Genomic DNA, 12,218 nt, shown 5'->3' on the forward strand with positions numbered 1-12,218 from the left:
TCGCAGTCTGTTAAACAGGATGCGCGACAGAATTTTGTACGCCGAATTCAGCAGGGTCTCTGTAATTGGCACACTCCAGTCTGTGCCCTTTCTTGTAGATAGGGTGGATGAGACCATCCAACCAGCCGGTGGGCAATTCTTCGTCCTCCCATACCTTCAGAAGTACTCGGTGGACCAACTGGTAAAGCTGCTCGCTTCCGTGCTTGAGAAGCTCGACCGGGATCTCGTCCTTCCAAGCAGCCTTACAGTTCTTCAGCTCGCTGATAGCTTTTTTAACCTCTCCTATGGTCGGTGGGTCCACTGCTTGATCGTCGTCATCAATGTTCATCCTGTTCCTCGCTACATTTCCATTTCCACCGTTCAACAATTGCTGAAAGTGCTTCTTCCACCTGGCAGCCACCGCCGTTTTATCGGTCAACAAATTCCCTTATCGATCATTGCACATGGCGGGCACTGGTACGGTATTGTGCCGCGCACCATTTCCGCTGCATAAAATCTTTGCATATCATTCCGGTTCATGCTTTCTTGAGCGTCGGCTTCCACTCATTCTTCGTGCTGCCTTTTCTTTCTGCGGTGGATTCGCTTGCGCGATTCCCGATCTGCGCATTTGCGTCGCTAACGACTATCTTGACATCTTGTTTTGGCCACTCTTCGTAGGCCTTATCCAGGCTCTCATAGAACTCATCCTTCATGTCATTGGGCTTATCGTTCGTCGTTCTCCGGTTCTCGGCCAGCGTATTTCCTGGATAACTGCCACGTTTACGCCGACATTCCGCAGTTCACGATTCATTCAAACACATAACTAAAAATTTAAAAAAGAAATATAAAAAACTTGCTCAATCACATGAAACAATTTTTTTAGGTGAGAATTAGAAATTTAAAATAAACCCAAAATACTTAAGAATTACGTACGTAATAATTGTAGGGATGATTCAAGCATTGAAAAATCCGAGCAACAATTTTATTTTAAAAAGTGCTCCTCCTGGTTTATCTTCTATATAATAAAAATGGAATGGTGTTTGTATGTCACGAAATGGCTTACGAACGGGTCATCGGATTTGAATGATTTTTTCTCCATTTTGTTCGTCAAGGGTTCCGACGTGTTTGTGTGTATAAAAATCCCAGGATATTCACCAGGAAAGTTGGAAAAACGAGCGCGAACGAAACTGTCATTTTGAATGGGACGATCAATAGCGTTTTTCAACAGCCTACTTGATGGCATGACGAAGTTTGCCGGGGTCACTAGTAGGCAATAAATGTTCAAATGTTCTGATGGTCTTTATTAAATTGAATTGAAAAATCAACGGAGAAATTCTTGAAAAGTATGAAAGCATTGACATATCTTGTATGTTTTTATTATTTTATTCTTATTCTCTCATCTCCTAGAACGGTTGTGGATCTCAAGTCACGTTTGGAAAGAATCGTTGGGCTTCCAGCATCGAAGATGCGTCTGTTTTACGTCGATCAAGATTTGCGTGACCTCCAAGGCCTTGAAGAGATGAAATACCCCCACAAGCGCTTGTACAGCTACAATATTCGCTCCGGTGACGAAATCATCATTGACCAAAAGCATTAGCAGCTACACTGCCCCACGTATCTATAGCAGAGTAGATTTTTTCTGGAACAAACAATACAGTAAGAATATGAAATACACAAAACGATTGGACTGCCATTGTTACTTGTAACGACGCAATCAAATTTATGACTTATGGGCAGCTACTATATACGTCTTTCTCGTAATTTACAAAACGCTTAAAATAGCTCTAGTGCGTAATTATTGAATCGTAATTTAACGCCCTAATTATTTATGCGTATCCCCAGTGCACAAATCAAACCCGTACTATATTAACGTATTAGAACGATACATAATTAATCAGATAAATGGACTGTTGAGACAATATTGGCAGTTTTGAAAGTAGTCTTCGGTTAGACAAAGTAAGAAGCGTACACAAACTGTGAGTCAAGATTGGTGAGAATGGAAACATAACTGATGTCATATCTCTACTTAAAATGCGATTGTGATGAGTGATACTTGTGAAATGCGAAGAAGGAGAAGAAAATAGTAATAATCTACAAATGTAACGAATAAAATAGCAATTGAAGATGATTTTATCATTTCTTTCAAATAATATCACAACCGAAGAACATTCTAACAGAGAGATACGCATTCTAATTATTCAGATCTAAACTACTTCATATGCCAGTGATTCAGAACTAATTCACTTCATAATCACGTCGGGTTTTTTTTCATCTTCAAGAAATTCCTAAATTAAAATTAGAGTAAAGTGGGGCAAAAGTTCGAGTGGGGTAAGAGTTTCTTTTTAAGATTTCAAACTCAATTCAAAACAAAACTTATGAATGTTATGGTGGTTCGAATGCTATTCAAGTAAGAGACTTTCACTCCAAATATCATAAATATCGGTTGAGATTTGGAAAAGTTATGGCTATTTGTTGTTTTTTTGACGTGAATATTGTAATTTTTGGTCTAACTTTCGTTTCACAGAACCAAATAGAGATAAAATCTTTTTCAATATTTTATGTAAGGGCGTTTCTAGGCCTACCATAAGGATACTTTGAGGTGTATTAGTTTTTGCATAAATGTTTGGAAACAATTTTTGGCCCATAGTGGGGCAAAAGTTCGAATTAGCGGGGCAAAAGTTCGACCCATGTATAAAATCACGGAAAAAAAATTCAAATTGCCCAAAATCCGCATGTTATCTTCAAATTTAGCGAAAGGAGATTGGGCAAATCTGGGCCCGGAATGTACACAGATGAGTCATATATCATTTGGAAGATCTAGATGAGACTAGAGAAAGTTTGTATGGGGTCAAAAACATCCGTCGTGGGAGAAAAAAGTTATTTCGCATGATTTGAGATGGATTTACGATGTATTTCGCTATATAATTATTTGACTAACAATAAAAAAAAAAAATTATTCGACACCTAAATAATGATGAAAAGCTCTATGTTTTAAGTAAGTGAATTGAGATTTTGATTCAGAGATGAAATCATTGCAAGGTGATGTTAAACGGCAAAATATTAAGAATTGTATAAACATATATGTATAATAAGTAAAGATTTCTACCAGATTCTGCAATTCATCAAACCAACCACTATTTTTCAATTGTTTTGTAACCGATTTATTGGATATTTTTTGTGAGCATTAAGCTAATAGTATGTCTGAACTTTGAAAAAATCAGTTTTATCCGTCGAGAAACAACAGAGAAACGTTGGGTGAAATGTGGGTGGCATCTAATAAGATGATTTTGATAAGGTACATATTATTCCAGATGGGTTTTAACAAAGAGTTTAATAAAGCCATCGGCTCAATATTTATGAAGAACATCATCAGCACCAGTGGGGACGTTAATGCCAAGTAGAAGAAGATTATCAGCACCAGACAATGCCGTTGAATATGAATTGAAATGGTCATTTGAACTTATCAGTAACATATACGAAGTGTTATGATTTCATCTGGTTAAATCAAAAGTAATCTAGATCCAGACCATCGTTGACATAATCCTACTCGCGATGTATATTGCATACGTAGTTGTTTAGTCTCGCATGGCTCCTACATACAACCGGTCTTAAGTTAAGAACAGTGTCGTTAAGTTGAGCATTTAGTAAAGAAATCATTATCGTCTTACGAGTTAGTATGCGATCGTCGTGGCGACGAGTGGTCATATTTTTCTAACGAGGGCCTATCTTATATTATCACTTAGTTTTGCTCTTCTTCTATCACTTTCCATCAATTTATCTGCTAGGCCTTGACATCTTCTATATCTACGAGCATTACATATTGAGGAATATACGGACCACTCGCCTTTTTTGTAGGTAGGTCATATAGCCCCTTGACTTCACTCCCTCGGTAGCTGTTATGTCTCTTTGATTTTGACTCTCTACTGATGCAGACAAATAACCAGCTTCTACGGTCCTTTGTTGATGAGTTCCACTCATACCATCCTTTATAACTGCCTTGTTATTCTTTAACTGGTGAACGGCATCCTAAACTTCCCTCAAAGTGGTTACTGTAGACCAATATTTTCTCCACTGCCATGAACCTCCGTGACTGTGCCCTCAGCACTATTCAAATGTTCCTCGTAATGCTTCTTCCATCTTTTAATCACCTCGCCTCCGTCCGACGAAAAGCTCTCATCTTCAACCCTGTATATTTCAGCACGCGCTATGAAGCCTTGCGAGATTTTGTTAGTCGTGATGATACTGACACCAATAACAAACGGAAATAGTTCTGATAGAGCTATTGGCAGTTTGTTAATAGCAAATACTACAATTACTTTTAATTTAAATTATTGATGTTGAAGATATAAGTGCGCTAACAGTAGCGCGGTTTTCCATCGCTAGAACCTGCACGCTAATGCTGAGTACGACCAGTGAGGTTTTTCTACCAGCGTTGCGTAGAATACAACAACGAAATGACAGTAGTGTTAAAACGGATATAATCTGGAAATTCATTACTGAGTAAACTGAAGGTTTATATAATCATAACATACTACAACAGGAAAATACGATCTGGCCTTGGTGTCCAACCAATAGTTTACCTATAGTGAGCTGTTTTTCAAACACACATGCCTTGCCTATACCTTTATTTCCTATCTCCGCATGTCAAAGTATTCACATTATAGGAATTCCAAACATTCAGAAAACTGTGTAAAATCACTAGTCTTTTAAAATACCTACGATAAAAATATGAACATACATAAGCACCCTTACGCACGAACCCAAAACAAGTGAGCAAAACACCTGATTTAATAAAAAAAATACCCAAAACATGCCCTTCCTTACATTATTCCAGCACACGTAACTTTTTTCTTCCACGTTGAATATTTTTGGCCCAATATCAACTTTTTCTTGTCCCATTTAGATCTTTCTAATGATATATGACTCATCTGTGTACATTCCGGGACCAAACTCCATACAATTTTGCCCAATCTCCTTTACCTGATCGTGCGAAAAATGTCACCAAAATTTTACATATTCACTTAGTTTTGCGAAAAACTGCTATTTTTGGGTATATTACAATTAACCCTGTTTTGGGCAATTTTTTGATGAAAATTTAGTGTGTATTTTCCAGCAAACATAAGTTTACGGCTGGTATAAAGTATGTCTGTCATAAAAGTACCAATATTTAGTGTGTTAGACAGCGAACTTTTGCCCCACACTAGATTCGAACTCTTGCCCCACCGTTGGGGCAAAAGTTCGTTTAAGACAATTAATTTTGAAACTGTTATAACTAAAAATGGGTAAATATTTTGACACAAGTATGTTCAGCAAAATTATAGCCAATATGTTGAAGGTTCACTGTATGGTAATTATTTTGTTTCAACTGCTATTATTTTTCTGGAAGCTTTGATTATACCACTAAGATCGAACTTTTGCCCCACCTTACTCTATGCGTGCTTTCATACTGCATTGCAAGTTTTTGAGCTTTTTCGCAATTAGTTAGTGATAATTTGTTTCCCAGAATTGGCTTCCGAGGATATATCAAAGTTTTAGATAATTTCTTAAATGGCTTAGCCAGGGTCCAATTGAGAATTTTTTTTAATAAAGATAATAATGATAAATACTATTTTTTGCAATTTCTCATCGTAATAGGCTGTTTTTTTATCACGCCAACCTGTCATGAAACGGCCTACTTTCCTGTACTGATGTATGCAGTGCGGCAAAAGTCATTACGCAACTGAAACCAGTGCTGTAATGATTCATTACGCAACGCTTTCTCATTACGCAACTGTTTTGAGTTGCGTAATGAATCAGAACACAGCAATTTTTCAGAAACTGTAAAATAATGTGAATGCATTGCGATGTAATTTCTGATACCCTCAAGTGGTCTTTTACGGAATTGCAATAGTAGTTTACGGAACAAGTTGTAGAATGACGAGTCGTACGAGGCTTGCCGAGTGGGATAATTACGACGAGTGCTATAAAAATGGAGTTCTGCAACGAGTTACGTACAACATTTTTGCAATTTCGTAGAAGACTACTTGAGGATATCAGAAATAATATCAGGATGCATTCACTATCATTTTACAATTTCTGAAAAATTATTGTGCAATGACAATTGCGTAGTGAGAGAGGGTTGCGTAATGAATCATTACAACCCTGGTTTCAGTTGCGTAATGACTATTCCCGTACTGCATACTTAAGTGCAGGAAAGTAGGCCGTTTCATGACAGATTGGCATGATGAAAATCAGCCTATTACGATGAGTAACTGCAAAAAAAATGTCGTACGTTACTCGTTGCAGGACTCGATTTTTACAGCACTCGTCGTAATTATGCTACTCGACCAGCCTCGTAAATAAATTTACGACTCGTGCTGGAAAAATCATCATTCTGCAACTTGTTCCGTAAACTACTATTTTTTGTTTCTTACTAGGGTAAACATCCGAAATGTATAAATAACTAAGTGATTTGAGAACCTATTTTCACAGTCCACGTGAATACCTATTCAACAATATGAGGACGGTTCACATTACTTGTTTAGCTACGAAACTACAGGTTGTCAAAGTAAGGGACTCCAAAAGGATTTTTCAGATGTAACAGGTGGCCACAGTAGCCAAATCCGGATCTATAGGAAGGTTGACATGTGTGCCTCTGATTTAAGCCCAGCAGAACTAAATTCGCTCAACACACTGATTTTTGCGAGCTGTTTGAATTTTCGGGTCGAAAACGACCCTAAGTCGCAATTTGTAACTTTTTTATGGAAGCTCCCCTAGGGGTCATTCAAAACCTTCTTTCCGCAAAAATAAAATTTCCCACAAAAAAAAATCCAAACTGCTAGGTAATTCCGATAAAAAGTTACAATGATTTGAATTTTGAAATGGGTCGAAAAAGACCCAAGGTCCTTACTAAGATTAATTTGCTGCCCAGTGCATTGAAAAAAAAAAAGCAGCTATGAAAGTATATTTACCAAGCTGTGTTTCAACGGAAACACCCAAACTTAAAAAAAAATTGTTTCGAATGACGAAAAAAGTTGATGAATGATGATTGCTGCTCTAACCAATCGATCATTACGATACACAAAAAAAATAACCATTTCCAAAATAGGGTGACCAGAAAAATCGCGACTTTGCAAAATTTTTATTTTAAGGAAAGTTATAAGTTTTGAACCACTAGATCGGCTTTAATTTTTTTGGACGAAATGAAAATTAAAGATTTTGACTTATCAAGAAAATTATAAAATTTCACAAAACATGTTTTTATTTTACATGAAAAATCAAAATTTCCGTTTTTCGTGTTTTGAAGACCTCGGGACCAAAGAGGCTATTGCTGTTCTAATTTTTTCTTGTAAGTTCAGAAAATTTTACGTTTACTGTCAAATTTTTAGCGATGTATGTTTTTTAGTTTTTGAGATATAAAAAATCAGTCAATTTTTATCGGCACACACTGCGCATTAGATTTTTTATTATAAAAAATCATAACTTTTGAACAGCTCACCGATTTTCAATCTTTGTTTATGGAATCAAAGCTTAAAATTTTAACGAATGCTTCAAGTAGCGAATAAACGGTTGAACGTATTAGACAGTGTCTTAAATAAGCGATCCGAAAGTCTTCCCAAACTTTTTTGGAAAAGTATTCCAACATGTATAACTCTTTAATCGCCTCATAATCATTCCCTTGCTTTTTAGGTTTCATTTAGATCAATTCCGAAATACCTTTTTGAGGAACTCACGAATCCTAGCATCCTAGCGTAACTGTTGTATTTGGGACGCACAAGGAACATAGTACCCTCTGGCACTCGTTCAGCAGTATTGGAAGAGGGACGTAAAAAAGGCTCACGTCCTATTTCCCTAAGGACAACGAGGGAAACTGAAGGACCTGCCCCTGCCACTGTTCAGTGGGTGAAGATCGGGACGGCCAATTCCCCGAAGGACAACGTTGGAGTCAAGAACCCATTTGTCATGTCTACCTATATCAAGTGATAGTCATTACACTACCCTATGACTCTGGTACATTTTACTTGTTCGTACCTGCTGGATTTCTGAGCTATATATACTGGCTGCTATATACATAGAATGGATAGACTTTCCGGACTGTGGACTGATTAACATATTATTTCATTCTTTATTTGCAGGATATAAAACCATTCAGGCGGAACCCTAGAAGATCCTGCCGAATTCTCTTTCAGTCTAGAACAACTGCTACAACTAAAATTCCGAAAACTCGGGAGCATATGCCAGCGGCTTCTTCATCTCTGGCAAGTCTGGGTCCCACACTGGGAGTCTGTCTAAAACCCCGTTTCGGAGACATCTTTCTTCGCCCAACTTGAACTAGAGGCTATGAATGCACAGCTCTATGGCATCTTGCATTGCTTCCGCTATGGAACTCAAGTTGCAATTCTACCTTACTGTTCCACAGACTACAACAACGAATACCTTCGAAGTCCCAGATCAGCAAACCCTGTAACTTTTTCAGAGAATCCTTGCAGATATTTCTCTAGCGATAATTATGAATTTTGATTTGTTTTGGAAATTACAATAAATACTATTGTAATCATAATTTATTCAGGAATTCATTTCTTGTTTTTTTTAGTGGTATTCTTAAACAATTCCTCCATTTATTTCATTTGAGATACGATTCGATATTCTATAGGTCCAACCACAAATTTTCAATTTTCACCATAGATTTTTTTTTTACAATTTTCTCAAGTAAATTTTTAGTTCTTCTTACTGATTCTTCCATCGATTGCGTACAAGATTTCCGTTTAGGGCATCTTTGAGCATCATAAGGCAGCAATTTTTTCAGAGATATCTTGACTGGTTTATTTTCCATTTGGTCTAGTTTCGTAGTTCCGCCCAATCAGGGACAAAATTTCAATGAACCATTTACAATGAAGGAGCTAGAATATGCTCTTAACAAGGCTAAAGGGAAATCAGTCGGATCAGATGAGGTAGAGTACCCAATGCTGAATTACTTTCCATAGAATGGGAAAAGACTGTTGCTAAATCGAGAATGGTCTAACGAAACCCTTCTAGATAGCTGGAAACATCAAAGGGTTCGGATCCGGGTCTTGATCGTCGACAGCATGCTTTTAGACCTGGTCAAGACATATGAACGACTAGGACAAATTTTAAATGAAGCAATTGGACGAGGTGAGTATGCGGAAGTAAACTGACAAAAAAAAACATAAAAAAATAACTGTTTGTCAAGGCTAGCTGAGGACATATTTCCAAGTTTCAGTTCAGTGGTGGTTACAAGCTTCTGTCAGATATTTTATAGCATATTGTTTTTATGGCGAGCGTAAAAAGCTGGTATCCAGCTCCCCCAAATTTTTAACAATGAGCCTCTCTGCCCATAACTGCATATTTGTAACATTCGACAAAAGTAGGCATTGAGTAAATGGAATACTAAGTGTGCATTTTATGGCAGTATGGGAGGAAACTAAAATTTATAAAAATTATCAGGAACTCAAAAATGCTTATTTGAGGTTGATATTTTGTACAACTCATATCGCCTACTAGGTGAATTGTCAGAAAATAATTCTGATAGAAATTCCATAGCTATCACATTACGAGGCTCATTTATAATCTCAATGTGACTGTTATGCGGTTATAAATACCAATGTGACAAAACAACTTGGTATTTTTTTCGAATTTTCTAGAACAATCCCACAGATTTCAGTTAGCTGATCGAAAGTGTTTATCATTTGATAACTCTCCATGGTATTAACTCCATTTTGTTAGAAATGTCGAATGTGACTGATTTGCAGTTATGGGCAGCTCTGTACGTGCCATAAATTCCTTTGTTCTCTTGACTTTTACTGTGCGCCGTGTGTTGGTGCTGTCACGCTCTCTCTCACGTTCAACTTGAAAACAGGGCGCTCAGTAAAAGTCAAACGTTTCATGGCATGCATAGGTTCATGTATGTTCTTTAGTTTTTGAGATATTTTTTGAAATTCAAAAATCAGGTATCTCGCAATCAGACACCCAACATTTCCTCAATATTGCTGTTTGCGTTTGACGTGCAAACCTTGGCTAACTGGGCTTCAAATGCGGTAACACAAAGCAATCAAAGGATACTTAGCAACCATGATCCATATCATCGCCAACCTAGCAAAGAAAATCAAATTTTGACTTCGTATTACTTGTGAAAAATCTTACCGCGTTTGGTGTTCCCGCATTTGATATTTGCGTTTCAAATGCACACAGCAATACCTTCCTCTTATCACGATCTATTTTTAAAGATTCTATGTCAGAACCCTGAATAAAACTGTTGGTTACACAATTGCGATCACTGCCCGAGTAAAGAAACGTTTACTTTGGAACTAATTACACTTCTTAGTAACAATCATATTGAATCCTTGCAATTCTCTCTGATCTTGGAAGTTTTCTTAAAAACTACCTAAAGCAATAAAACAGTACTTTTCAGTGCTACATAAACAGTATTTTTCGGTGCTAAAATTAAAAACGGTACTTTTCAGTGCTACTAAAACAGTACTTTTTAGTACTATTTTTTTCTACTATTGATCCCTTTACGATCCTTGTTTGCACCCGTGCCTTCGATTTTTCGTTGGACCCGTTGGCGAAAGCTAGCGGTGGTAATCCTTGTTTAACACCGTCTTGGAAAAAAACCTCTTTTTTCGTTTATTATCTAAACATGCCCAGGTAACCATAAGCCGTATATCGGGCCCAATCCCCCATATACGGCTTATATAGTGCTATTTAACGGCTTATAAGCATTATATCGGCCGTAAAACAACATTTTGGCCCATAATACGGCTTATTGGTTACCTGGGTGGTGTTGATACTAACAAAAGGAAGGGTGAATCTCTGAATTCACAACTTCCTTCCAAAAAAGTGGGATTTAAAACTATCACTAAACGTGGCAAGAATGGAAGAAAGGACGCTTCCCCGGAATGCGAACTTTCTTCCAAGGCTGAAATGAAAAATGTTGAAAATTGTATCGAAATGAGCAATCAGTTCGATGCTCTAGACAAATTTTCCGAACACCAAATCGAAGCAGCCTCTAGCCCAGGCTCTTTGCTTCAAGTGAGGAAGCAAAGAGTTCCGCCCAAGGGGTGGATCACTTTTTCACTGCACATCAAATGTACATCAAATTGCATTAAATGCATTTTTTCGATATTCACATCAGCTTAGCACTGGTCCTTTTTATCATGCCGTGCTATAGCAACGCATTATTGTTTGTTGTGAAAGGATCAACATTGTTTTACTGTCTCAGGTTTTACTCTTCCTAATAAAATAAACAATTTACTAATATTTTATTCGTTTCAGATGCTCAAGCTGTAGCTTCAGAACGAATATGTTATACAAAGCTTTCTCGAGCCCACGGCAATCCGGTTATGGATCCTTGAAACGAACAGCGTCCGATCATCCCATATTAACAAGTTTTGTTAGTACACAGTGCAGTTCATGAGTTAGAGGATGATAACTTGAAAAAAGAAATCATCGTTCCACATCCCTGTCGGAACCATCTTCCTGAGAAACGCACATACTGTGCCTTAATAATGATGACGGTGGAACAACCAACAAAAGCCTCGAAAATTATTTGTCTAAATAGCTTGTTTTATTTCTTTCAACAATAAATTCTAGACTATATGTATAAAAGCATTATCCTTCTTATTTCTACATTGCTTCCAAAAATCTTTCCTAATACAAAAATGTTCAGGTTGCTATTGAACGTATATACGGAACATATTTTTGCTGAAATAATTTCATAATATTGGCCATGAGTAACAGCAAATGAACAGATCTTTAGGTCATAAATCAAGTACCACAGCGTGTGAAAAGCTACTTCCGGATAACTACTTCTATAACAGAGCGCAAGAGAGCTACGCTTTTGATTTGATTCTATGCATTAGCAGCTTTGACGAATAAAACAACCACTAATCATTACGGATGGGTTTTCTTTTCATTTGAGCACGTCAATGGTCCATCTCCACAATATGACGATTTCAAGCTTCCCTGAAGCTAGAGTCCACCTTGTAATCAGCTTAATTTCCACAAAAAATTAACGCTTTTTGATGAAGTTGTTACTCAAATGTCGATATCCGATACTCTAATGACAAATGAATCCCGGTCCCTCAAGGCACTACAAAACAAGATTGACAATCATTTGGGTGAGGTAGAGTAGCTCTTCTTAAGTTTGTAGAAAAATGAGTTTGACACTTCAACAAGTACAACAATGAAACGTTTGAGCAAGCCATGAATTTCAAATCTATCGAGTGTGCATTTAAATGCAT

The 12,218-nt window shown here is 37.2% G+C and overlaps 1 protein-coding gene and 1 long non-coding RNA gene across 4 annotated transcripts in view; both read left to right on the plus strand.

Annotated features, from left to right (window-relative positions):
* The window catches only part of LOC5564786 (tubulin-specific chaperone cofactor E-like protein), an 80,122-nt gene extending 78,020 nt beyond the window's left edge, over positions 1-2,102 (plus strand). For all 3 annotated transcript variants that reach the window (XM_021851923.1, XM_021851924.1, XM_001649077.2), the window contains exon 9: positions 1,387-2,102. In XM_021851923.1, the coding sequence (XP_021707615.1) occupies positions 1,387-1,576 (190 nt within the window). In that variant the 3' untranslated portion in view covers positions 1,577-2,102. The remainder of the gene's footprint in view (positions 1-1,386) is intronic.
* Positions 2,103-11,025: 8,923 nt separating this feature from the next.
* LOC110679218 lies at positions 11,026-11,871 on the plus strand. The gene is made up of 2 exons (XR_002502307.1): positions 11,026-11,197; positions 11,251-11,871. It is a non-coding gene; the product is annotated as an uncharacterized LOC110679218 (long non-coding RNA).
* Positions 11,872-12,218: the final 347 nt, after the last annotated feature.

Source organism: Aedes aegypti, chromosome 3, assembly GCF_002204515.2.
Source record: "Aedes aegypti strain LVP_AGWG chromosome 3, AaegL5.0 Primary Assembly, whole genome shotgun sequence".
NCBI lineage: Eukaryota > Metazoa > Arthropoda > Insecta > Diptera > Culicidae > Aedes > Aedes aegypti.